Source organism: Pogoniulus pusillus, chromosome 42, assembly GCF_015220805.1.
Source record: "Pogoniulus pusillus isolate bPogPus1 chromosome 42, bPogPus1.pri, whole genome shotgun sequence".
NCBI lineage: Eukaryota > Metazoa > Chordata > Aves > Piciformes > Lybiidae > Pogoniulus > Pogoniulus pusillus.
The window spans coordinates 3,255,135-3,280,031 of NC_087305.1; the positions used below are offsets into that span (position 1 = coordinate 3,255,135).

General features: G+C 57.2%; 1 protein-coding gene across 1 annotated transcript; it reads left to right on the plus strand.

Moving 5' to 3' along the window:
* Nucleotides 1-933: 933 nt before the first annotated feature.
* On the plus strand, nucleotides 934-17,595 carry SFRP1 (secreted frizzled related protein 1). The gene is made up of 3 exons (XM_064175740.1): nucleotides 934-1,523; nucleotides 6,312-6,389; nucleotides 15,728-17,595. Exons 1-3 carry the CDS (start codon nucleotides 989-991, stop codon nucleotides 16,048-16,050), a joined length of 936 nt encoding a protein of 311 aa, XP_064031810.1. The 5' UTR covers nucleotides 934-988; the 3' UTR covers nucleotides 16,051-17,595.
* The last annotated feature ends 7,302 nt before the right edge of the window (nucleotides 17,596-24,897 follow it).

Here is a 24,897-nt window from a genome sequence, read left to right on the forward strand (position 1 = left end):
ATTGCTCCCTACAACTACCTCAAAGGAGGCTGGAGCAAGGTGTGTCTTGGTCTCTTTTCACATGCAACAAGTGGCAGGAGAAGAGGAAGTGGCCTCAATTTGTGCCAAGAGAGGTTCAGTTTGGGTATGAGGAAAATGTCTTCCCAGAAGAGGTTCTCAGGCACTGGAACAGGGTGCCCAGCGAGGCGGTGCAGTCTCCACCCCTGGCAGTCTTGCATGGATGTGGTGCTGAGGGATGTGGTTTAGTGGCAGTGGTGGGACTGTGAGCTCTGGGGTGTCCTCGATCTCAAAGGTCCCCTCCAACTGCAATCAGCCCGCGGTGCCCGGTGTGCCAGGTGGTGAGCTTCTCGGCACAGCCCCGAGGGAAGCAGCTCCTGTGCCCGGAGGGTCTCCTGGTGCCCCTGTCATCCACGGCACCTTCCCTGGCACCATCGGGCCGCGCTCCGCTCCCTCTGTCCCGCTGCAGGTGGCGAGGGCAACTGCGCCGCGGCGCCGGGGCCGTCCCGGTGCGCAGGGCCGTCGGAGCCCGCCGGGGCGGAGCGGGGCGGGGCGAGCGGGGCCGGGCCGGGTCGCCATTGGCTCCTGGGGCCACTGATTGACAGCGGCGGGTGAGCGCGCGGCGGGCGGCGCCACTCTGATTGGCTGCCGAGGGCTCACAAACCCGCGGCGCGGCGCGGCGGGGCCAGACCGGGGCCGGGGCCGCAGCCGGAGCTGGGGTGGGAGGGAGTAGGAGCGGCGGGGGGAGAGGGCGGCGGAGGCGGCGGCTCAGAGTAGGGCTGCGGGAGCCCTGCCTCTGACGCTGAGAGAGTCTGCGGGCACCGAGCAGGGGGCAGGGGGTCGGGGCCCCGGGCAGAAGTTGGGGGGCCCCAGGCAGGGCGCAGCGGAGGAGGCGGTGGGAGGGAGAGCGGGGAGGGTCCCTGCAGGCGGCCGCAGCCGGCGGGAGCCCGGCAGAGAGCGGCGTACGGCACCGTCGGGGCTACCGTCGGCGATGGGCAGCGTGCAGGGGCTCCGCGGGGCCGCGCTGCGGGCACTGGTGTCGCTGGCCGCGGGGCTGCTGGCGTGCGGCGGGGCCAGCGAGTACGACTATGTCAGCTACCAGTCCGACCTGGGCCCCTACCCCGGCGGGCGCTTCTACGCCAAACCCCACCAGTGCGTGGCCATCCCCGCGGACCTGCGGCTCTGCCACAGCGTGGGCTATGACAAGATGGTGCTGCCCAACCTGCTGGACCACGAGACCATGGCCGAGGTGAAGCACCAAGCGAGCAGCTGGGTGCCCCTGCTCAACAAGAACTGCCACATGGGCACCCAGGTCTTCCTCTGCTCCCTCTTTGCCCCCGTCTGCCTGGACCGGCCAGTCTACCCGTGCCGCTGGCTCTGCGAGGCCGTGCGTGACTCCTGCGAGCCTGTCATGCAGTTCTTTGGCTTCTTCTGGCCTGAGATGCTCAAGTGCGATCAGTTTCCCCAGGACGATGTCTGCATTGCCATGACTGCTCCCAATGCCACCGATGTCTCCAGGCCCAAAGGTAAGGTGTGACCACGCTGCCGCTCTCTGCTCCTGGCTAGCCCAGGAGGGGCTCCGTGGGACTGAAGGAGGCTTACCTGAACTCTGCTACTCAGCAGCAGTCCAGCTCCAGCCTCTGAGCATTCCTGTCTTGAGGAGAGCAGGATGCCCTGCCAGCTTCTTGCCTTCATCCCGGAGCAGAGCGTGAGGACAGGTGGTTTCAAGGGGCATGGTGGGTGCAAGGCTGCTCTGCTCCTCATGCTGGCACTGGGCTCCAGCCCTGATGGACAGGGCTTCTGACTCTTCATCCCCCGGTGCTGCACTGCCCTGGCAGCACTTTCTCTGCCGAGCTGGCCACGGTGGAGCTGCTCTGGCAGCAGCAGGGTGTGTGGCGCCTGTGGCAGAAAGCGCTGCCTGGCTGGAGTGAGCGATGACAGCGGTACCAGCGGGGGTGTCTGTGTGCCAGCCAGTCCTGGGGTGAGCCGCTGGCGGCTCTGTGTGCGGTGTAGACCCAGCCTTGCCCTTTGAGGTGGGCAAGGGGGCAAGAGGTTTAGCAAGAAACAGCGCGGGAAAGTGGGGAGGGTTCTTGTCTCCGTGGCCTGCAGGAGGTGTGTTCGGTGCCAGCTGTGGTGAGTGTGGCTGCTCGTCGAGAACTTCTGCAGCACATCAGTACCCTGGCGTCACGTCGGCACCCCGCGGGGCAGCGCTCGGAAGGGCTGGCAGGAGGGAGCTCTGCGGAGGGCTGTAAAAGAGTGCAGCACTTGCTGTGCCTGCAGCTTCACCGGACGGGGTGGGCATGCCTGGTTTCACGGGAACCAGGCACTGGCATTTGGGAGTTGCTCAGGGATGGGTGAGCTAAGCGCGGCTCCTGCACTGTGTCTGGAGCTCACGGGTGTGATCCCGGTGGGACTCCTCCTTCAGGGACTCTTGGTTATGGAGCAGGATGAAGGTGCAGATAGCCCACAGCAGAGGGGTGAGGTTCTGGGGGTGTCCCGGGAGCCAGTGTGGGGGCACAAGGAGAGCACTGGGGGGCGATGGCTTCAGTGGGACTTGTGGTTGCTGCAGTTTCAGGGGGACAGCTGAGCTCGACATGTCCAGAGCTGTGCAGTGAGTCTCTGCTGTGTCATGGCAGTGGCATTCAGGTGCCTGTGAAGTGTGTGCCCATCCTGGGAGGTGAGGTTTGGCTGCCCTCAGTCCCGGGTCCCAGCTTCAACTTGAGCAGCGCAGCCAGGCTGGTTCCCTCACTGCGGCTTTCACTCACGGGTGGGATTGCAGGAGGAAGCTCTTTGTTTTCTAGGAAGGCTCTAAAATCATCTGTCCTGTCTGAATCTAGACCCTTGGTCAAGACCACAGCCATTTCCTGTGTGGGCAGTACAAAGGTTGCTTTTATTCCCCAGAGACTTGCAGTCAAGCATGCTCCTGGGGCTGAGCTGCTTGCTGTAGAGTTGCTCCTTCCAAGGTCCAAAACAGAGTCTGAACTGTTTGCAGGTCGCTCATTGTAGAGGCATTGATACCAGACCTGGGAACAGTCTCCTAGATCAGCAGCCTCTGATAAGTGCTTCCTTATGGAGCTTAACTTTCTGATCACCTTTCAGACCTATCTGGACAGCTGTACTGGGGTGGGACATTGCTGCTTTCTTCTGGTGCTGCTGCTGTGACCATCAGCACAGCATTTAGAACATTGTGCTGTCCTTCACAAGCATCACTGAACTGCCTTTGTACAGGGAATTCCATCAGCTCAGGTGTGATTCCTTTGTGGATCTATTGCTGGTCCCATTTGGGTGCAGGGAGGCCTCATTCTGCACAAGCTTTTGGGTGTATGAACTTGTTCTTTGCCTGAGCTGTACACCAGAGCTGGGTATTGCAAGGAAATGCTGCAGCCGCTGCTGAATGGCTTCATGGAACTTATGGCCAGGCACTTTGAAACCACAGAATGGTTTGGGTTGGATGGGACCTTAAAGCTCATGCAGTTCCAACTCCCTCCCACCAGCTCAGGCTGCTCATCATCATCCAACATGACCTTGGACACCTCCAGGGAGAGGACATTCACAGCCTCTCTGGACAACCTGTGCCAGGGTCTCCTCACCCTCACTGTCCAGAATTTCTTCCTAATGTCAGTCTCAATCCCCTCCCTTTCTTTGCAACCAAATCAAGATCTACATGCAAAGGTGTCTACAGCTTGTCCACTGGCTGCTGGCAGTGCCACTTGTGCAGACAAGGGGTGCCTGCAGGCAAGCATGTTTGCTGCTGCAGTTCAGCCCTTGCTTGTGTGTGCTATGGGTCCTTCCTTCTGCCCCTTCTGTGATTTCTGTGTTTTCCATGAGTGCCAGCTCCTGGAGCCCCTTTGGTCTTGGGCACTGGGGTGTTTCCTGTTGATTCAAAGAGTGTGAGGTCCCAGCAGTGTGCCCCCTTTTCTCTGGGCACTAATAAGAATGAGCCCTTTCAGTGTTTTTTCCCCATTAACACCTCGAAATTGGAATTTCTTTCTGCCTCTCAAAGAGCTGACCTGCTGAATTCCTTTCTCCTTAAGCACGAGGCAGTAAAGCCTGCAGGCCCACAGGATGCATCAGGGGAGTTGCAGATTAATATAGCATTACACATTCCTTCTCCTGCCCCTGGAGTAAGCTGGCTCCAAAGCCAGGCATTAGAAAATGGTCAGCAGGGAGGAGAAAGTGAGCTGGAAGCAGGGGAGGGAAGCTTGTGCTCGGTGTTGAGCTGTCAGCTGCAGAGATGGACCCCAGCCCAGCTGCATCAGGCTGGGAGGCAGGCAGCTGTGCCCATTGCCAGGAGCTGTGGTGGGCTGCTGGCTGGGTGCATGCTGGCATGGCTGCCTCTGGGTCACCTGAGGCAGCAGAACCTAAATTGTGGCTGAGCTTCTTTGTTGGCTCCTTCAACCTGGGATGGTGTGGGTAGGACAAGATGCTGGGCAGTGCTGTGGGCTGCAGGATAGCAGCTGCGATGCCTTGGGAGGGCTGGGAGGGCAATTTTGGGACAGCTGTAGTGAGGGAGGGGGTCTCTGCCAACCTGGGCATGCCAGAACATTCCCCTAGAACAGCTAAAACCGAGCCTGTGCTTCCTGCAAGGAACAATGACTCCGATTTTTCCACTGGGGGTTTGGCTTTTCCCTCTGCTTGTCTGCGAGGCAGTCAGGGCAGCTGCAGTGGTGGGTTCAGGTTGTGTGTGTGGCCTCTGCAGGCTCAGCTGCTCTCCTGTGTGCTCTTGGGCTGCTGAGGGACTTCGAAGTGCTTCCTACACGGATCTGCAGAGATGAGCTGATGCGTGGCAGGGCTGCCCTCCTCTTCCCAAGGGTGGTCCCCAGCACAGTAACTCACTCCTGGCACTGCGGCAGGCAGACCGCAGGGGTTGTCCCCCTCCTGCCGGCATCCCCTCAGCCTCATCCTGAGCTCATTAAAAGTGCAGCCCAGATGGAAACTTCCTGACTGCTGATTCTCAAAGGAAAGTGTTGGAGATGTCTCCAGGGGCTGGCTCCTGCCTGTGTCACTCCAAGGTGGCAAAAGTGGCAGCTGCACACGAGGGGTTAGGAAGAGGAATTGCCCAGGTGGCTCTCCCAGGTATGGAGCTGCCAGGAGTGGGACTCTTGAGGCAGCTGTTGGGTGCTGCTGGCTCACCCAGTGGCTTGCCCATCGGGGCCATTGGCAGGCCAATTGCTCTGCATGTGTGGTTAATGAGGCACAGTGCATGATCCCAGGAGTTAACAGCTGGCACAGGACACATCTGGTTGGTTGAGAGGGGAAGAACAAGCTACAGAAAACAAATGTCTTGCCTGAAATCCTGTGGGGTAGCAGTGCCAGAGGAGACTCCACACTCTGGTGGGTGCAGGTCGTGGCTGTGCCTCCCTTGCCAGCTGTTCTGACTCTGCACCCCTCTTGCTGGGAGGCTTCTCTGTTCTGTGCATCAAGGCTCTGGGTTCCAGTGGCCTGGCTGAGGGCTGGGAGGAGGCGAGGAAGGCTCTGTCTGCACACAGGGCCCAGCAGATGTTTTGCTGCAGCACTGTCCCTGAGAATAACTCCCTTGTGTGGGAAGGAGTGCACCGTTCCCCTGGAACAGAAGCAGCATCTCCCAGCTCAATAAATTCTTCCACCAGTAGCACAAATCTGCGTCTGTGCTGCTGGGTGGTCTCTGCTCCGACTGGAGACAGGAACCTGGAAACAGATTTTTATTCTCTGGATGAAGTGAGCTTTCCTCCCAGGATGGATCCCAAAGAAATCTCCTGGGCTGATGTTTCCTGAGAGGAGGATGTGGGCAGCTGGTAGCTGCTGAGCAGCTCCTCTGCTGGAGCCACCAGCCAGTCCCGCAGCCTGTGGAGTGCAGCTAGGCTGGAACGAAAAGAGAGAAGCTGTGTGCCCTTGGGATCGTGCTGGAGGTCTTCTGGAGGGGGCCATGGCCCTGAGCGCTGTCCTCAGCTTAGGGCACTGTGCCTAGGGCCTTGGCATGCCGCAGGGAGGGAATGTCAGCGGGCCATGGGCCATGCCCCGTGGTGAAAGGCTCTCCTCGGCTGAGTGCCTGGCCCTGAAAACTCCTCTCCTTGCCAGCACAGCTCCTGGCAGCATCCTGCCTCTGCCCAGCCCTGGGGCTGCTGGCACTGCTGGAGTGGGGCTGGCAGGAGCCTGCTCGTGGCCAGCACAGCCCTGGGATCTGGTGGGTGGCTCCTGACCGCTAGCAGAGTGTCCTCTTGTGGGGCTGGCACTCGTGCCCCTTGAGACCAGCAGTCTGAGAGTGCGGGCAGCTCGACTGTGCCATGCTTCTTGAGCTAGCTCCTCACCACCTCTTCTCTCTCTCCTCTTGCCAGGAACCACCGTGTGCCCTCCTTGCGACAACGAGATGAAGTCGGAGGCGATCGTGGAGCATCTCTGTGCCAGCGAGTTCGGTAAGGAGGAGACGTTGGGGGCACCGGGAGGCTTCCCTGGGGGGCACGGAGCAGCGTGGCTCCGGCGTGGGCTGGATGCTGTGCCGCGGAGCGCTGCCTGCCCGCTGCGGGAGCTGCGCGGGGGCCGCAGCCCCTGGGGCTGGCGCAGTGCTGCCCGCACCCGGGCGAGCCTCTAGGTGGCAGTGTCGGCGCGCACAGCCCGGCCGGGTGCGTGTGCCCGGGGCCTGTCCTGCACAGTGCCTGCGCTGCTGCATTGCCCTGCCTGCCGTGCCAGGTAAAGTGCCCTGCGGAGCAAGGTCCCCCACATGTGGCATCAGCTGCCGAAGCTGCCGTGCTGCAGGGTGTGAGCAGGGAACAGAATCCCAGAGTGCCAGGTTGGAAGGGACCCCAGGGAGCATCTGCTCCAACCTTGCTGAGTGACAGCAGAGGTGCAGTGAGCTGGCCCAGCACCCTGCCAAGCTGAGGCTTACACTGCCCAATGGAGGGGACTCCACTGCTGCCCCTGGGAGATGATTCCAGTGCCTGCCTGTGCTCAGGGGAAACATTTCCTTCTGGTCTCCAATGGGAATCTCCCCAGCAGCAGCTTGCCCCCATCACTCCTTGTATTTCCCATGGGACTCCTTGTGAAAAGGGAGTCTCCACCCTGCTGGCATCCCTTGGTGCACTTCTCCATGGCAGTGAGGTTTGCCCTAAGCCTTCTCTTCTCAAGGCTACACAAACCCAGCTCCATCAGCCAGAACCAGACCCCGCTGGTGTGTGTTGGTCTGGAGGCTGGGGATGAGGCACAGGTGGCAGTGCCTGCCCTTTGGTGAATGTGATGATGTTCAGAGCTTAACCCTGCTTTTCCCATGCCCTTGCATGCTTGCAGGAGCAACACATAACATGGACCCTTGTGAAAGAACAAACCAGGTCCTTCCTTCCCTCATACTGCTCCTAGCACTGAGTTTCTCTGTAGCCAGGTTATGCTGATCAAGTCTAAGTGTAAAAGCCCAAAGCCCATCCTGGTCTAGTGAGGGCCAGGCAGTGAGCTTAGAAAATTGCAGAGCTGCTTGAAGGCTGTGTCCTAAATGTGTTCTGACTGAGTGGGTGAGTCAGACAGTCACAGGTAAACAGAGCTTCAGTTTAGGGGGAAGAAAAGAGAGAAAAAGTAATGCAAGGGGAAAAGTCTGGGCTCTGGGAGATCAAACCTAGCATTAACTGGTTTTGACATCCTTGCTGGTGTGTGTAGCCTTCCTGGAAGGTTATTAAAGGCACATTGAACAAGGTGTGCATTCCATAGGGATTAGCACTTGAATGTGCCAGAGCAAACCCAAACCTGCTCTGTATGCTGGCCTGTTAGCCTTTCTGCTGGAAATGAATTCCCAACTCTCCTGCAGATCTGGAATGCCACAAGTCCTCTAAGTTCAGGGCAGGCTTTTTCCAGCAGGGAGAAGCACCAGCAGGATCACCCATGTCATAGCTTCCCAGGAATGCCTGAGCTCTGGGGAGCAGAAGCATCAATTTGATGCCATAGCCTGGGAGGTGGTAGGGTGGAGTTCTCTGAGCTCTGCTCTGGGCAGGCATGAGATGGGACATGGAGGTGCTTCTCCCTGGAGGAGTTCAAGGCCAGATTGGATGGGGCCTGGAGCAGCCTGTGCTGGTGGGAGGTGTCCCTGCTCATGGCAGAGGTTTGGAACTGGATGATATTTAAGATGCTTTCCAACCCAAACTGTTCTACGAATCTATGAGTAGGAGCTGCCTCTGTGAGGAGAGACTGGAGAGAGCTTTCCAGCCAGCAAGTGGCCTATGGGACCTGGTTTGGGTGGAGGCTGTGTGCCCAGGGGTGACCCAGAGGCACTGCCCCAGTCCAGGGGCCATGGGCTTGAGCACCTGTGTCCTGCAGGAGTGTGGGGTGCTGGCTGGGCAGCAGTGGCAGGTCTGTGTTGGCAGGTGGCTGCACTACCTGTCACCTCCCTGGAGGTGTGTGAGGAATGACCCAAGGTAGCACCTCAGTTGTGGGCAAGTGCTGGGAAGGGACTGGAAGTCCAAGCCCAGGGTTGTCCCCAGGCTGTGCCGCCGAGCAGCCTGCCCACGTGCCAGGCAGCAGAGACCAAAGCAGAGGTGTGATGGGGCTCTGCTGGGCAGCTCCAGACATCGACATGCCTAAAGAGGGAGTTGGTTGTTGGGAAATGTTGTGGTGACAGCATCCAGAGGATGGAAACATTTCTTGGCAGGCAGCACCCTGGGTAGGGCTGTGGTGAGTGGCCACAAACAGCGCTAGCATGCGGCAGGAGCTGCCGAGGAGCAGCAGGGAGAGGAGACCTCAGCTGCTCTGCCCAGCCTTGAGCCAAACCCACTGTGGTTCCAGGTGGTGGGGATGGGTCCTGGCACAGAGGGAGCGATCCAAGAGCCACCTCTGCAGGCTTAGCTTGTGGAGAGGAGCTTGATTCAGCCATAGGGGCTGAAAGTGACCCTCACTGCTGTCTGCAGCTACCTGCAGGGAGGCTGTAGCCAGGTGGGGTTGGGCTCTTCTCCCAGGCACCCAGCAACAGAAGAAGGGGACACAGCCTCAAGCTATGTCAGGGGAGGTTCAGGCTGGATGTTAGGAGGAAGCTCTTGCCAGAGAGTGTGATTGGCATTGGAATGGGCTGCCCAGGGAGGTGGTGGAGTTGCCATTCTTGGAGGTGTTCAAGAGGAGACTGGCTGGGGCACTTAGTGCCATGGTCTGGTTGATTGTCTAGGGCTGGGTGCTAGGTTGGACTGGCTGAGCTTGGAGCTCTCTTCCAACCTGCTTGGTTCTAGGATTCTCTCCACTGTGCTGCGGAGCTTGATGGTGACACTGAGCCCTATGCCCATGTCTGGGTGACAGCAACTCCCACAGATAAATATGGCTAGATCTGAACTGGCTCATGTGAGCCCCTGGGATTGCTTTAGTTATCATGTTGGGGTTGGAAGGGACCTCTGAAAATCATCCAGTCCAACCCCTCTGCCAGAGCAGGGTCGCCTGAAGCAGGTCATGTCAGGTGTCAGAAGCACATTGGCACAGCCTCCTGCCTCACCCAGCCCACCAGGGTTCTGCAGCTGTGTTTGAAACCTTTTGCTTTCTCTGCCAAAGCAGAGCCTGGTGGAGACTTTTCTGGCCGTTGCAGGGAGTTTGGGGCCGTTCTTTGCCCTGTGGATCAGCACAGCTCCACCGTGCAGCTGGCTTTGAAACATACTAGAGCTCTTGGTGCTGCTGGGGTCGATCCTGTCCCTCCTTCTTCCACTCCTGCTTACTCTCTGTGTCTCAGGGATTTTTTGTTTCAAAGGGAGATGCTCTGCCTCCCGTAGTCTGCAAGTAACTCATCACACTCTCATCACACTGGAAGCTGGGCATGGTTTGGATGTGCTTTTTGTTCTCCTGCTCCTCCCCATCACAGACTCCGCTGCGGTGGGAAGCTCACTGGTGTGGGTTTGCAGTGGTGTAGGTTTCATGCTGCTGCAGTTGGTGCTTTCTTCCCTCATTGTATTTTCCCCCTCTCCAGGAGGGTCCTGGGAGCAGGCAAGGCTGTCTCCAGATGTGCCCAGTCTGCAGACAGCTGGGGAACTGGAGCAGTGGGAGAGATGTGATGCAGGTCTTGGCTGTGCCCTACAAGGCAGGGCAGTGCAGGGTGCTGCTGGGGCTGTCCCAGCTGTGGAGAGCAGCCAGGGGAGGAGGCTTAGGCTGCAGGAAGCTTTCCCAAAGCACACTGCCTGCCCTTGGATCTTTGTTTAGTCTTGGGGGGGGTGGTTACTGTCGGGGGTAATTTCTCAAGGAGAGCTGTTTATCTGGCACTGAAATAACCCTCCCAGCCCCTTCCACCTGAGACTTCTCATGCACATCCACCAAGGTAAACACTGGCAACTGACGAGCTGCAGGCCCTGGCCCAAGCCAGACACCTACAATGGATGTTTAAACAACGAGTGCTGCACGGGGCAGCTGCTGCTGGGTCCTGCAGCATTGGTACCATGGGGCACATGGCATGGAGCAGTGGGTGCCAGAGCAGCTAGGGGTGCAGGGACCCTTGCCTGGGCACAGACTGGTGAGTGGGGCTGGCCCAGCTCTGCATGGGCATGTCCCAGTTTAGGTTTTGGGGTGCTGGTGCAGGATGAGTTGTGAGCTCAACCTCCTGTGCCCTCACAGCTGCCTCCCCCAGCCTCCCTGGGCTGCAGCCAGGGTTTGCTTCTTAGTCCTGCTGCGGGCTGGGATTGTCCATGGAGTTCATTCCTCTTGCTGTTTGTCTTGGTGATTTTATTTATTGTTTCTGCTCTTTGCCTGGGTCTGGGGGGATCCTGCTGAAGGGGCTCTGGCTGCACTGGAGCCTGCAGTACAATCAATACATGCTGTTTATTTTTTCCCCGTGACTGACAGCTCCTTGCCTGCAGCCTTCTCCTGTTACAGCCCTAATGTGTCTTCTGGCAGGTTTCCTCCTTTGAGTGATTTCTAAAGGAAGGAGCAGTGAGGCTGAAGGAACGGCAGAGCTTTCCCTTCTCTCACATTCCCTTCCCTGCCCCTGAGGTGCTGGAGTGGGGCCCCTGCCTGTGCAGGCAGGAGAGCAGCAGAGGTGGTGCCCAGGCTCCTGCGTGCTGAAGAAATGGAGTTGGAAGTGCCCATTGTGGTCGTGGTGGGTGCGTGGTGATGGTTGGTGAGCAGGGTGCAGAGGCTTGGCCATGGAGCTGCTTCTGGTACGGTGCAGTCCTTGCAGCTGTGGAGGGGGCACCAGAGCTCTGCTGCTGGGATGCTTTGCTGGGGTGCTTTGCTCTCAGGTGGCTCTAATGTGGTGTTCCCAGTTCGCCTGGTTTCCTCTTCCCCCCATGCTGGGGGTGGCACTGGGAAGCTGGAGCTGCAGAGGCATTGATAAGAAGCTTCACATGAAACTGAGTTGTACTTTGTCAGGCTGGAGCTCAACCAGCTCTGTGGGGCCTTTGCTGCTCTTAGAGCTGCTGCTGCCAAGAGTAATTCCACTGTGAGCAAGCAAACACTTCCCTAAACCCTGCTTCCCGTTAGCAGAAGACAGAAATGGCCTTTTCTCTCTCCAGCACTCTGCACTCCCCCTGACCTAGGGACTGCAGAGCTGTGCTGCCATCTGAGACAGGGCACCTGGGCACAGGTTGGGTGACTTGGTCTAACAGGGCTGCATCAGCCTGGGCTGGGATCTGGCCTTCTGTTGATGGAGCAGTGCACATCCAGAGCCACCAATGTCCCTCTTGCACCTCCTCCTTTGGCATGCTGGAGTCAGAGCAGTTCAGGAGGAAGCATCAAGCAGCTTGAGGCTGCAGGAGAAGAGGGTATTGGAGGGGCCGAGGCTGCCCATGTTGCCTTCACCTCTGGTGGTTGGTGGTGTGGCCCTGTAGGATGGGAGAAGGAAGGGCTGGTTGGTGCTGTGATGTGCAGGGAGCCTGGGCACTGGAGGAGGGCACTGGTTGGTAGCTGCTGTGTGATTTCTGCAGGGCTCTCTGTGCTGCATCAAGGCTGGTGCAGCTCTGATTCTGCTGCTGGCAGCTTGCTGTGACCATGGGCATGGTCTGATGAGAGGATGCAGGCCTGTGCTGAGCTTTTGGCACTGGCTCTCCTGGCTGTGGCAAAGCACTGGCAAGTGGCTCATGCCTGGGGCCAACATCAGCTTCTTGATGCTGGGGCTGAGTAAGGACAAGTGTGGGTTTGGTGCCCTGGGAGCATTGCTCCTGTTGTAAACACAACATGGCTGAGAGCTGATAAATCCCAAATTAAATCCTGAAGGCATTTGTTGTCTTCTGTTTCTTTCTGCCAGCCTGAGCACTGCTTTCACTTCTGTGTTTGCCTTTGAAGTGGGCAGCTGGATGCTGGAGGTCTCCTGCCATGACTTGCCCCTGAGCAGATGTCAGGGCAGAGCTCCTGAGGATGCTTTGGGACCATGTCTGGCACAACTCCCTGTGCCATGCAGGACTCCCCTTATGCCCTGAGCACTTTACCCACATGGCCCCAGGGCACAGTCAGTGCCGAGGAGCAGAGGGACACCTCCTGCTCGGCCAGTCCTGCATGACTGGGAGAGTTGTCCCTGTCCCCATGGATACTGCTCAGCTCCCACCACAGCACCCAGGGGCTGCCATCCTGGCACTGTGCTTGTGATGTTGCAAGCAGAGCTGAGACAATGCCTGGCTGGAAAGGGCTTTCCTGGGTTTATGGGTGGTCCTGGCTGCAGCTGGCCACCAGCACAGCAGGGATGGCAGAGAATGAGCTCCTCTGCCACCACTTCTCTTGTGGTATGGCCAAGAGCTGGCTCCTGGTCCCATTGGTGCCTCTGTTCACGGGAAGGTTCCTGGTCTGTGTGCCTTGATGCTGCCATCTCCTTATGGGCGCTTGTAGCAGGGACCTGCCTGTGTGAGCCACCCAATCCACGACTGTGGAGGGTGCTTAGATCAGCAGGAGCTTGGATGAGAGCAGAAAGTGTTGAGTGTGTTGGGGAGATGTGGTTGTGGCTGAGTGAGGGAGCAGAGGTTGGGTAAGAGGTGGTTCTGGGACGTGGATCATGTGAGAGCTGAGGCACAGATGGGCTCGTGGCTGCCTCTGCAGCGCTGCTGCTGTGGGTCACTTCTGCAGCCAGTGCCAGGGCTGCTGCTGAGGTGGTCCCATAGCTGTGGTGCAGCTGCTGGGCTGGCAGGCTGGCTGTGCTCACACACAGCCAGTGACCCTCCAGGTCTCTTCCTGAGGTCACCTCCCTGCAGGCAGTGATAGCTGAAGATTTAGTCTGACTGACCGAGCATGTCCTGGGCTCGCAGGGGCAGTTTTGACTGTTCTCCCACTCAGGGCTGAGACAGACTTGATGCAGTGCTGGGGAAGCAGAAAGGCCATGGCTCCCAGGGAGGAAGCTGTTTGCTTTGGCAGCTCATTTAGATCCTGGAGCCAAGATTCAAATTCATCCTGCTTGAGCTTTTCCCTGCTGCTGGGGCAGAGGTGTCCCCTGGGCCAGGGGGATGCCAGGCGAGCTGCGGCAGTCGTCTTCCTCTGCCAAATCCTTTATGTTCTAGGAAAGCCACAAGCCAAGGGCTGCCTCCCACTGCGTGGTGTTGTGCTCTCCGAGCAGGGTGTGCAGCTGAGAACAAACCTGCCCTCGGGCACCGCTTTTCTGGTGTGGGTGGAAGATGCCAGAGCTGTGTGTCCGGCTGCTGCCGGGAGTCTCGCCTGGAAAGGGAGTCTGAGCTTCAGGAACATGGGGCAAGCAGGGGAGCAAGGGGGCCTGGGGAGCCAGGCTGCTGGCAGAGGGGTGAAAACCGAGCAGTCATTGTGATGCCTTTTGGGTTTTTGGGGACTGTTCAGGCCCACAGCAAGGCAGCTGAAATGTGGTAGTCCTTGAGCCAGGCTGCATCTCACTTAGGAATGCTGCAGGCTGCCTCGGTTGCTGGTGACAGGGAGATGGGAAGTGCAGCCTTGCACAAACTGTGTGCACCCCTGCTCAGCCTCACTGATCCTCCTTAGTGTTATCTGATTTGTCTGCTCCTTTGGACAAATGAGATTTGGATGAGTTTTCAGATCGTGTCTGGGTTTATGGTTCACCTGGGCAGCTCCATGCTCCCTGGGTCTGCCTTTTGCTGGCTTGGGAACAGATAACTGCTGCTCTGCAGGGAAGGCAGCAGCTGTGAGCTCCCACAGCACAGGATCACCAAACCTCCTTTGTCTTCTACAGACCACGGTACTTGGAGTAGAAGCACATCCACTAGCTGCCAGATTGTTTTCTTCCTCTAGCAGCAAGGATCCGAGCTTGCAGGGATCACAGCAAAGCAATTTGCAAACAAGCCCTGTAGAACAAATCTCTTCTTACTGATGTTCTACCACTGCCCTGTACTGGCAAGCACTGGCTTAGTGCACGAGTTCAGAGTCAGAAGGGATAAAGAAATTGAGGTTCACATTGCTGCTGCCCAAGTTAATGTCATGGAGCTTAGAGCTGCCTGAAAACTACTTGCCTAATTTTCCAGAATTGCTGCAAATTGATCTGGTTCAGCATCTTTAGCTCCTTAAAGCTTGAGTCTCTTTAGCTCCTTAAACATCCTGAATTTGGAAAACAGATGGAGTAAAAATTTCACTTAGGTTTCCAGTCCCGGATTACTTTCTTGTACAGTAACAGTCAAACACGACAGGGCTCTTGGCAAGCCCAGCAGGAGTCTCTGGCACAGAGGCAGCTAAATACCACGGCTGCCGTTGCCAGCGCGGTGGCTGGGAGCAGGAGGGTAACGCAGCCTCTGCTGCCTTCTCAGGACTGTCATCGCCCTGTCCTGCTGCCATTTGTGGCTGGAAGGGTGAGCAGAGCTGCTGTCCAGAAAGCAACATGTGTTCATTGCTACAAGTTCTCCAGCAGAGCAAGACTTCAAGGAAGGATGCTGCTGGGACCCAGCTCTCTGCCAGAGCTAAAGGCTTCTGCGTGCCGCCGCACGCGCTCCGAGCGTCAGATGAGAAGGGGCAGCAGACAATTAATCACCTACCCCAGCACTGTTTATCTGCAGCTCTGAAGTGAGCTCCCAAGTGATGGAAATGTGTTAGTGATCTTGGGCTGTTTGTGCTTTTCCCCAGCAGAGAGGCAGAGCCAAATGGCACAGAAGTGATACTTTAATGTACAACACATTTGCATCTGTAAATTCCTCCTCGTGGTCATGGCGAAGGAACATTAATTTGTTCTTTCTTCTGTTTGGGCTGTGATTTACTCGAGGAAAATGCTGAATCCAAAGAGGCAAATATTTGCTGTGGAAGTTGTATGAGATGAACTCCTCTTCTCCAGGGAAAGGTGGAGGTGTGTGGCTGCTCTGTGCAGGTCCTGTGGACTGGCTCTGCAAGGGCTCCACTGCTCACATGGGGAGATCAGAAATGGAGGAGTTGGGTGCTTGGAGACTTCTTTCACAGGCACAGGAGGGCCAGGAGAAACTGCAAACAGATGCTTGAGAAGTCAAACTGGCCTTTTAAATGGCTCTTTCAGGAGTCTCCACGTGTCTGGAGCAGGGCAATCACCTCATCTGCTCAGCTGGCTCTGACAGCAAAGAGTAAATCACTGCTGCCTCTCAGCTGAAGGGTGCCTGGCTAGGAGAAAGGGGCACAGAGCCCTGAGTGGTGATACTTTCCTGGGTGCAGAGGTGGCACTGCTTCAGGGAGAAGGGGTTTCATGTCAGGGTTATCAAGACAAGCTATTGCCAGGGTGATGCCCTGGAGAAGGGAGCAGGAAGATGTGAGAGCAGTGGTGCAGGTCACTGGGTGTCTGCAGTTGGGCAGGGCTCTGGTGCCCACCCCCCCACCCCCAGCCTCACTTAGTAAAGGCTTTGTGCAAGGCTGCTCAGGAGTCATTTTGGTTTTCCACTCTTGATGGCTTGTTTTGCAGCCCTGAAGATGACCATAAAGGAAGTGAAGAAGGAGAACGGGGACAAGATGATCATCCCGAGGAAGAGGAAGGCGCTGAAGCTGGGCCCCATCCGCAAGAAGAACCTGAAGAAGCTGGTGCTGTTCCTGAAGAACGGCGCCGACTGTCCCTGCCACCAGCTGGACAACCTGGGCCACTACTTCCTCATCATGGGCCGCCAGGTGAAGACCCAGTACCTGCTGACAGCCATCTACAAGTGGGACAAGAAGAACAAGGAGTTCAAGAAGTTCATGAAGAAGATGAAGTCTCCAGACTGCCCAACCTTCCCCTCCGTCTTCAAGTGATGCGGTGGGCGGCGGGAGAGCTGCTGCCCGGACCTCGCACGGCCTGCCTCGGCAGCTCCATCTCGCTCCTCTGCAGCAGGGATGCTGGAGCCAAGCCCTCCTGCTCCTCCCTTGTGCTCCTCGGAGCTTCCCTTGCTGACCCCAGCCCTCCCACCTCCCTGCTGCTGGCATTTGCCCGATGGCCCTGGGTGAGCGTGTGCCACACTGGCACCAAGTGGTGGCTGAGGCCACACGCGATTGACCCCAGCAGCACCCAGAGACCTGTGCCTGGGGGGGTGGCCATTTCCATAGCAGCTGTCAGGCAAAGAGGGCCAGCAGAGGGATGTAAGTTATGTCCAGAGGTGACTCGCTTGCAGAAAGGACTCTTGGCACCCTGTCACTCCTGTGTTCGTGGCTGTAGGATCACCCTAAGTGAGTCCCTGCCTGGAGGCAGGCAGTTAGGAGAAGATCCCATCCTGGTGGGGAGGGTTAATGAACACACAGTGGAGAAGCTGTTACGGCCTGGGACGGAGCCTCCTCAGAGCTCACTGCCCTCACTGTACAAAAAACTTCCTAGTCTAAACCTGCTTAGTTTAAGCCTTAACCCTGAGGTCCTTGTGATACTTTGATCACCTGGATCAAGGAGCCCTCTCTTGCCAGTACCTCCTCTGAAGTGTCACTGGGATGCCCACCCTGGTCTCTGTCATGCCAAGCTGCCCTGGGCTGAGCCCTTTAAGCCTGGCAACATCGTGCTTGTTTGCCAGCCTTCCAGTCCCATATGGCACTGCCCTGGTTGGTGGTGGCAGAGGGGGGGCTGCCTCCACACATGCCCCATCCTGCAGCCACGTCCCTCCTGCTCCCATGGCAGCCTGTCCTGGCAGAGACCCGACCTTGCCTGGCACATGGCATGGGCAGGGCCACTGGTGCCCAGCCTTGTCCTTTGGCTTTAGCCATGTGCCAACACCTGCTGCTCACAGGTAGCCTTGGACTCCCAGGTGGGGAGAGCTTGTGGCCAGCTACTCTGCTTGTCCCACTCCCTGCCTTCACCAGCGACGTTTCCATGTCTCTTCAGGCTGCTGGCAAGGCCCCAGGCTGCAGAAGGTTGAGGATGTGTCCCTGTGGAGCGCCACGGGGAGTGCTTCATCTCCATCTTTCCCTCCCTGCAGTCACTGTGGGAGCCATCAGATCCTAGGTTTTTGTCTGCTTGATGTGTGACAGCTTGGCTTTGGCTTTGTGTGCCTCTGGCTTGTGGTTTGGTTCTTTCTCTCCTAATCAAAATGTCATCTTCATATGAGGTCAGGGAGTCCAGGGAAGACAGAGACTGTTTGCATCCAAATTGTGACATTTATCGACCAAGCAGAAATGCATTTCTCTGTTAATTGGACAAGTTCTGTGTTCCACAGACCCATATCACTCCACATTAATTATACACTCCTGCTCCCATTCAGTATTCTCATCACTCACGAGCATGATCTTGCAATCTGAGCTAATCCTGTTGTCTTGCAGCGAAGGGGAATAACAAATCCTCATTTCTGGGGTTGGAACCAGCCCTGCTCAAAGCTGGAAAATTCATTATTCCCTGTGTGGGGACAGAGCTGCAGAAGGATTCTGTGAAGAAGCCAAGCACACTGAGGAATGAGGCTCTGCAGCTCGCAGAGAGATGGGTTAGGAAGTGAACTCTGTAGCAGGTCCCACTGTAGGTTGTCTTAGCTCACTGTTTGTAGTAGCCTTGTTTCTTTGATGCAAAATTAATCATTGTAGCTAATGTGCTTTGTCAGTGAACTGAGGAAATAAACCATGGGCTGCAGCATCACAGACTGCTGAGGTGAAGTCACAAGGCCACCTGTGTCACAAACAGGTCTTGGCCCAGGGCTGGGGCACGTTGAACTGAAATCTGTCATTATCTTGGAGCATCCCCAGAAACAGTGCCAGGCAAAGCCCTGCAGGGACCCTCCTGGTTTGCCTTCTGCAGCCAAAGAGAAGAAGAATTGGTTGTGTGAACTGGAGGTGTTTAAACCCATACTTGGACTTGGGTCACCCTGGCTACTGGTGACCCAGGAACCTGCTGTGTGAAGGGCTCTTGATTTGCTACTTTAAAAATGCAGGAAGCATCAGAGAGCAAACCAGGTCAGCTGCTTAGAGCCACTTGCAGCTCTTGACAGCCTTGGCTGCTCACAGAATTGCTTCCACCAGCAGATCTTGGGCTGGAAATCCTGGATCCAGGGGCTAGTGACACAAACAGGGCAGCAGCCTTTTTTTCCTGTGTCCCAGTACAGAGCATGAAATGATGTACCTGAGGTGGTTGGTATCACAGATTGGGAGGGAGGGAAAGGACCTCTGGGCATCATTGAGTCCAACGCCCCTGCCAGGGCAGGTTCTGCTGGAGAAGGTCACACAGGAGCATGCCCAGAGATGGTGACTCCAGCACCTCTCTGGGCAGCCTGGTACCACTGGGGCATTTTCTGCATAAGTAGTTCAGAAAGCCTGGTGGCACAGAGTGCCCAGAGATGCCTCCTGCTCCCTGCATCCTCTGAAAGACTTGGCCCAGGCTGCAGGAGCCCATGGGCATTGGTGCCAGCCAGGAGTGATTGTTCTGGAATGGGCATGTGGCTGATGTTGTGTGAGGACCCTGCAGGTTCAGACCATGTCTTGGGGCTGCAGAAACGCACACCTCAGAGCTCTCCAGGGGAGGAACATTACCACTGTAATTACCTACTTAAAGCATCCTCTAATTGTATGTTAGGAGTTGCTCAATGTTACCTTAACCACCTCTCTGACCCTGTTTGTCATTGACAAGCTGATGGGAGCTGCTGAGCAGATTGGTTGCTTTCCAGACTCAGGATCTGGGATATTTTCATCCACCTGGAAAATCATTTTACCATTTTCTTGCCAAACTGCTCTGTGATCTGCCAGCTGCTGCTGTGGGCATCCAGTGGGTTGATTCACCACTTGTTACCCTGCTCCCCTCGAAGCTCTCTCAGTATCTGGAGGCTTCTGGTAAAAATAGCAGCACTAAAGAGCAGCCTTTGATGTGCCATCATGCTGGAGGCAGCGAGGGTGGCTCTGCATTTTGTTTTAATGTGATTTTAGATAGCTCATTTAGACAAGTGTGGCAGGTGAGGGGGGGACTGTTCTGTTCTCTTGTGAGAAAATGTGGAAGAGCAGCAGGGTGGAGATCAACCTTTGGGCAGCCACCAGAAGCAGGAAACTTTGCATGACTGCAGGGGGCTATTCCATGAATGTTTTCCCACTGTTTAAGGCTGGCAGGTAGAATGAGGAGCAGTGTGAAGGCTACCACAGCTCTCGCTCTAGAAATGTTCCAGACTGCCAGGTTGGAAGGCACCCCAGGGATCATCTGCTCCAACCTTGCTAGGTGACAGCAGAGGTGCAGTGAGCTGGCCCAGCACCCTGCCAAGCTGAGGCTTAAACTGCCCAATGGAGGGGACTCCACTGCTGCCCTTTGGAGATGATTCCACCCTTGCCCAAGGCCCAAGCCATGCCTAGCTTAGGTACAAGGGCACATCCTGGCTCAAAGGCTGCCTTCCCAGAGCCCCGTGGGCAGGCTGGGTGGTGAGCAGAGCTGTGCTCCTCAGGACTTCCAGGCTTGCAATTTTGCTTTCATTTATGGACATCTCCTTCCTTGGCTCTCCTTCTGGGGAGATGCTGCCAGGCAGGAGCAGCATGCAGGAGGAGATAACAGAGGCAGATGTGGCCAGGAGGGCAGCGAGGGGACAGTTCTTGTGGCCGTGGGCAGCAGCACTGCTACCCTAACACATCCAGGCTGTGTGAATGCAGCGGTGGGTGTCAGAGGGGCACCTCTTAGGGGCTTGGCAGAGCTCCGCTCTGCTCTCAGGGCTTTGCTTCCCTCTTTTGCCTTGGAGATGTGAGTACAACAGCCCAGGCTAGGTGCAGCCTGCTCCCAGCAGGGCAAGGAGCACTGCTTGCTTCTCTCACAGTGTATTTTGATGCAGAATTCTTGTCCTTGATTGTTTTCCTTTGTTTTAAACTTGTGGTTGATATAAGCACGTTACAGCTTCTGTTTTCTCTCTTCCATGATTGGAACAAGAAACCCTTCAATAAAATGCCTTTTCTTTGAAAGCTCTTCCTACTACTGCCTTTTCCTTATCAGTTGCATTACTCATTCCCTGTGGTGCTGACATCCCAGCTCCCCAGTGCATTGACACAGCAAACAGATTTACTGACCTATAAAAGCAGCAGAGGCTGCTTGAAGCAGGAGCTGGGTGTCTGCTGGCTTGGCATCGCCCGGGAGCAGCAGGCCTGTGCAGTTTGTGGGCACACTTGACACTCCAGATTGGCCAAACACTGAGTTCTAGTGTAAGCTACAAGCCTTTGAGTAAATGCTGTGTGTAAACTAAGTCACGCCTTGTTGTTCTGGCAGACAACCTCCAGTTGAGCCTCTCTGAGTGCTCTGAGAGACAGGAATGTGCCTCTGGAGGGATGTGGTGCTCCGATTGTACTGTCTGGGCTGTCCCTGCTGCTTTTTGAAGCTGGCCCTTAGAATAAATGGGGCTGAATTGAATGTGTGTTTTCTGTATGCCCTGTCAGGGTGAACACTTCCAGGGATGCTATGGCTGTACGAAGCACAGAGCATGAGCAGAGAGCGTGCTGTGGCCTGAGATGATGAACAGAGCAGGAAGCAGGGCAGAAATGGTTCCTTTCCTTCCAGACACTTCTGTGGAAAAAAGATCCATCACAAGCAGATGGATGCACAGGTCCCACCTCTGGCTGTGTGAGCCTCTGAGTGCAGGGGGGGTGTTTGGGAAGTGCTGCTTTGGGGGGAGTTGCAGGGAGTAATGAAGTCTCCAGCCTCCTCCAGACTAAGCAACCCCAGCTCCCTCAGCTGCTCTTCCCCAGCCCTGTTCTCCAGACCCTTCTCCAGCGTTGCTGCCCTTCTCTGGACACTCTTCAGCTCATTGTGCCAGGTTAGGGCAGATCCCTCCCCTGGTAAACTCACTACAGCATTGAGTTTTGGAAAGTCAGGGGGAAAGGAAATTGTATTTCTTATAGTTTAAATATGACCTACAGGAAAGCTGGGGAGGGACAACTGACAAAGGCTTGTAATGAGAGGGTGAGGAGGAATGGGTTTGAACTGGCAGAGGGGAGGTTCAGATTAGATGTTAGGAAAGGATTCTTTGCAGTGAGGGTGGTGAGACCCTGGCACAGGTTGAGGGTGGTGAGACACTGGCACAGGTTTGAGAGTGGTGAGACACTGGCACAAGTTGCCCAGGGAGGTTGTGGAGCACAGAATCACCCAACGTGCTGCCCGCCTGCTGCCCAGCTGCTGCCCACCTGCTGCCCAGCCGGTGCCTGGCTGCTGCCCGCCTGCTGCCCAGCTGCTGCCTGCCTGCTGCCCAGCCGGTGCCTGGCTGCTGCCTGGCTGCTGCCCGCCTGCTGCCCAGCTGCTGCCTGCCTGCTGCCCAGCCGGTGCCTGGCTGTTGCCTGCCTGCTGCCCGCCTGCTGCCCAGCTGCTGCCCGCCTGCTGCCCAGCCGGTGCCTGGCTGCTGCCCGGCCGGTGCCTGGCTGCTGCCCGCCTGCTGCCCGCCTGCTGCCCAGCTGCTGCCCGCCTGCTGCCCAGCCGGTGCCTGGCTGCTGCCCAGCTGCTGCCTGCCTGCTGCCCAGCCGGTGCCTGGCTGCTGCCTGCCTGCTGCCCGCCTGCTGCCCAGCCGGTGCCTGGCTGCTGCCCAGCTGCTGCCCGCCTGCTGCCCAGCCGGTGCCTGGCTGCTGCCCAGCTGCTGCCTGCCTGCTGCCCAGCTGCTGCCTGCCTGCTGCCCGGCTGCTGCCTGCCTGCTGCCCAGCCGGTGCCTGGCTGCTGCCTGCCTGCTGCCCGCCTGCTGCCCGCCTGCTGCCCAGCCGGTGCCTGGCTGCTGCCCGCCTGCTGCCCGCCTGCTGCCCAGCCGGTGCCTGGCTGCTGCCTGCCTGCTGCCCGCCTGCTTCCCAGCCGGTGCCTGCCTGCTGCCCGGCCGGTGCCTGGCTGCCGCGCAGAAGCCTTCCCAGCCCTCGGAAAAGGAGAGCTTTGTTCCAAGACCTCCCCAGCGGAGGCTGGCATCTCCTCTGGACCCGCAGGCTGCCACAAGAGCGCCGTTTGCGTGGCGGGAGCGGAGCCCTCCGTGCCCCTGCCGCCGGGCGCGACCTGGCCGTGGCTCCGTCTGTGCCCGGCGCTGGGCTGCACGGCAGAGCCCCGGGGCCGCCCGCAGCCGGCGAGCAGGCTGTGTGCAGGGCTTGCGGCCGCGCTGCTGCCTGAGACATTCTTTCCTTTGCAGCCTTCCAGCAGCTCTTTGCCAAGCCATTGCTCTCGGCAGCAGGAGGAGAGCCAGGACGCGGCCGGAGGGAGCTGTACCTGGCGGCAGCCAGCACGCAATGGGGCTGCTTGCAGGCTGTGGGGTCCAGCTCTGCTTCCAGCTCCCTTCCCTCCATGAACGCTGCAGGCTCGGGGCAGAGTGGGGCTGCAAACTGCCTGGCAGAAAGGAGACCTGAGGGATACTGGTTGGAAGAGGCTGGACTTAAGGCAGCGTGTGCCCGGATGCCCAAGGAGGCCACCAGCGTCTGGGCTGGGTCAGGAGCAGTGTGGCCAGCGGGAGCAGAGCACTGATGGTGCCCCTGGACTGGGCACCATCAAATCCTGGTGTCAGTTTTGGGCCCTCGCTCCGAGAAGGACATTGAGGAGCTGGAGCAGGTCCAGAGAAGGGCAAGAAAGGTAGGGAAAGGGTCTGCAGAGCAGGGCTGGGAAGGAGCAGCTGAGGGAGCTGTGGTTGCTTAGGCTGGAGGAGAGGAGGCTAAAGAGGAGACCTCTGCTCTCTACAGCTCCCTGAAGAGAGGCTGTGCTGAGCTGGGATGGGACTCTTCTGCTTATTATGTGACAGAAGGAGAGGCAATGGCCTGAAGTTGTGCCAGGGGAGGGTTAGGTTGGAGATGAGGAAGGATTTCTTTGTCTGAAGAGTGGTTAGGGACTGGAACAAGCAGCACAGGGAGGTGGTGGAGTCCCCATCCCTGAAGGGTGCTCAGGAAACACAACAACCCCATGCAGAGATACAGGCTGGGGTCAGAGTGGCTGAGAGCAGCCAGACAGAGAGGGATCTGGGGGTGCTGATTGATACCCACCTGAACATGAGCCAGCAGTGTGCCCAGGTGGCCAAGAGAGCCAGTGGCATCCTGGCCTGCATCAGGAATGGTGTGGCCAGCAGGAGCAGGGAGGTCATTCTGCCCCTGTACTCTGCACTGGTTAGACCACACCTTGAGTGCTGTGTCCAGTTCTGGGCCCCCCAGTTTAGGAGGGACATTGAGATGCTTGAGTGTGTCCAGAGAAGGGCAATGAGGCTGGGGAGAGGCCTTGAGCACAGCCCTACGAGGAGAGGCTGAGGGAGCTGGGATTGGTTAGCCTGGAGAAGAGGAGGCTCAGGGCAGACCTCATTGCTGTCTGCAACTACCTGAGGGGTGGTTGTAGCCAGGGGGAGGTTGCTCTCTTCTCTCAGGTGGCCAGCACCAGAACGAGAGGACACAGCCTCAAGCTGTGCCAGGGGAGATTTAGGCTGGAGGTGAGGAGAAAGTTCTTCCCTGAGAGAGTCATTGGACACTGGAATGGGCTGCCTGGGGAGGTGGTGGAGTCGCCATCCCTGGAGCTGTTCAAGGCAGGACTGGACGTGGCACTTGGTGCCATGGTCTGGCCTTGAGCTCTGTGCTAAAGGGTTGGACTTGGTGATCTGTGAAGTCTCTTCCAACCCTGATGATACTGTGAAACTCATGGACATGGAAATGTTTATAGTGAAGTTGCTCTGTTTGACTAAATGGTTGCTGGAGAGCTGAGAGATAATTATGGGTGGTAGAGCTCTAATTAATAAACACTCTGCTGCCCAGCTGAACGAGTCTGGCCCCTAACCGCCTGCTCCAGAGTGTTTACAGTTTCTTCACCATTTCATGTTCTTTCCTCTCACTCACCCTAAATGTTTATTTAATAATCCTGGAAGACCTTTTAAGCTTCTTGAGTTGAATGTTTGCTAAACTCTCTGTCACTTCCACTTCTATTGGTAAGTCCTGGGCTGTTGCAGAGTGCCTGGGCTCTAGGCTCCACGCCAGCGCCCTGCTGCAGGACCAGCAGCTCCCAGCCACATAGCTTTAGGCTTTGAGCTGGAAGAGGGCAGACTTAGAGTGGAGATCAGGAGGAAATTCTGGACAGTGAGGGTGGTGAGACACTGGCACAGGTTGAGGGTGGTGAGACACTGGCACAGGTTGCCCAGGGAGGTTGTGGAGCACAGCATCACCCAATGTGATCAAAGATCACATTGGGTGATGCTGTGCTTCACAACCTCCCTGGAGATGTTCAAGGCCAGGCTGGATGAAGCCCTGAGCAACTTGTACTGGTGGGAGGTGTCCCTACCCATGGCAGGGGGTTGGAGATAGATGATCTTTAAGGCTCCTTCCATCCCAGCCCATTCCATGATTCTATGATCAAAGGCGTCCTGGCTTGCATCAGCAAACCAGAGTGATTGGCATTGGAATGGGCTGCCCAGGGAGGTGGTGGAGTCACTGTGCCTGGAGGTGTTCAGGACAAGACTGAGAGAGGCACTTAGTGCCATGGTCTGGTTGATTGGCTAGGGCTGAGTGCTAGGTTGGACTGGATGAGCTTGGAGATCTCTTCCAACCTGCTTGATTATCTGATTCTAGCAATAGTGTGGCCAGCAGGTCTGGGGATGTGTTTGGATATTAGGAACACTTTCTTCCCTGAAAGGCTTCCCAGATGCTCTCCCAGGCAGGTGGTGGCGTCCCCATCCCTGGGGGGGGGGGTTTACAGGATGTGTAGATGTGGTGCTGAGGGCCCTGCTTTGGTGGCAGTGGCTCAGCAGCAGTGGTGGG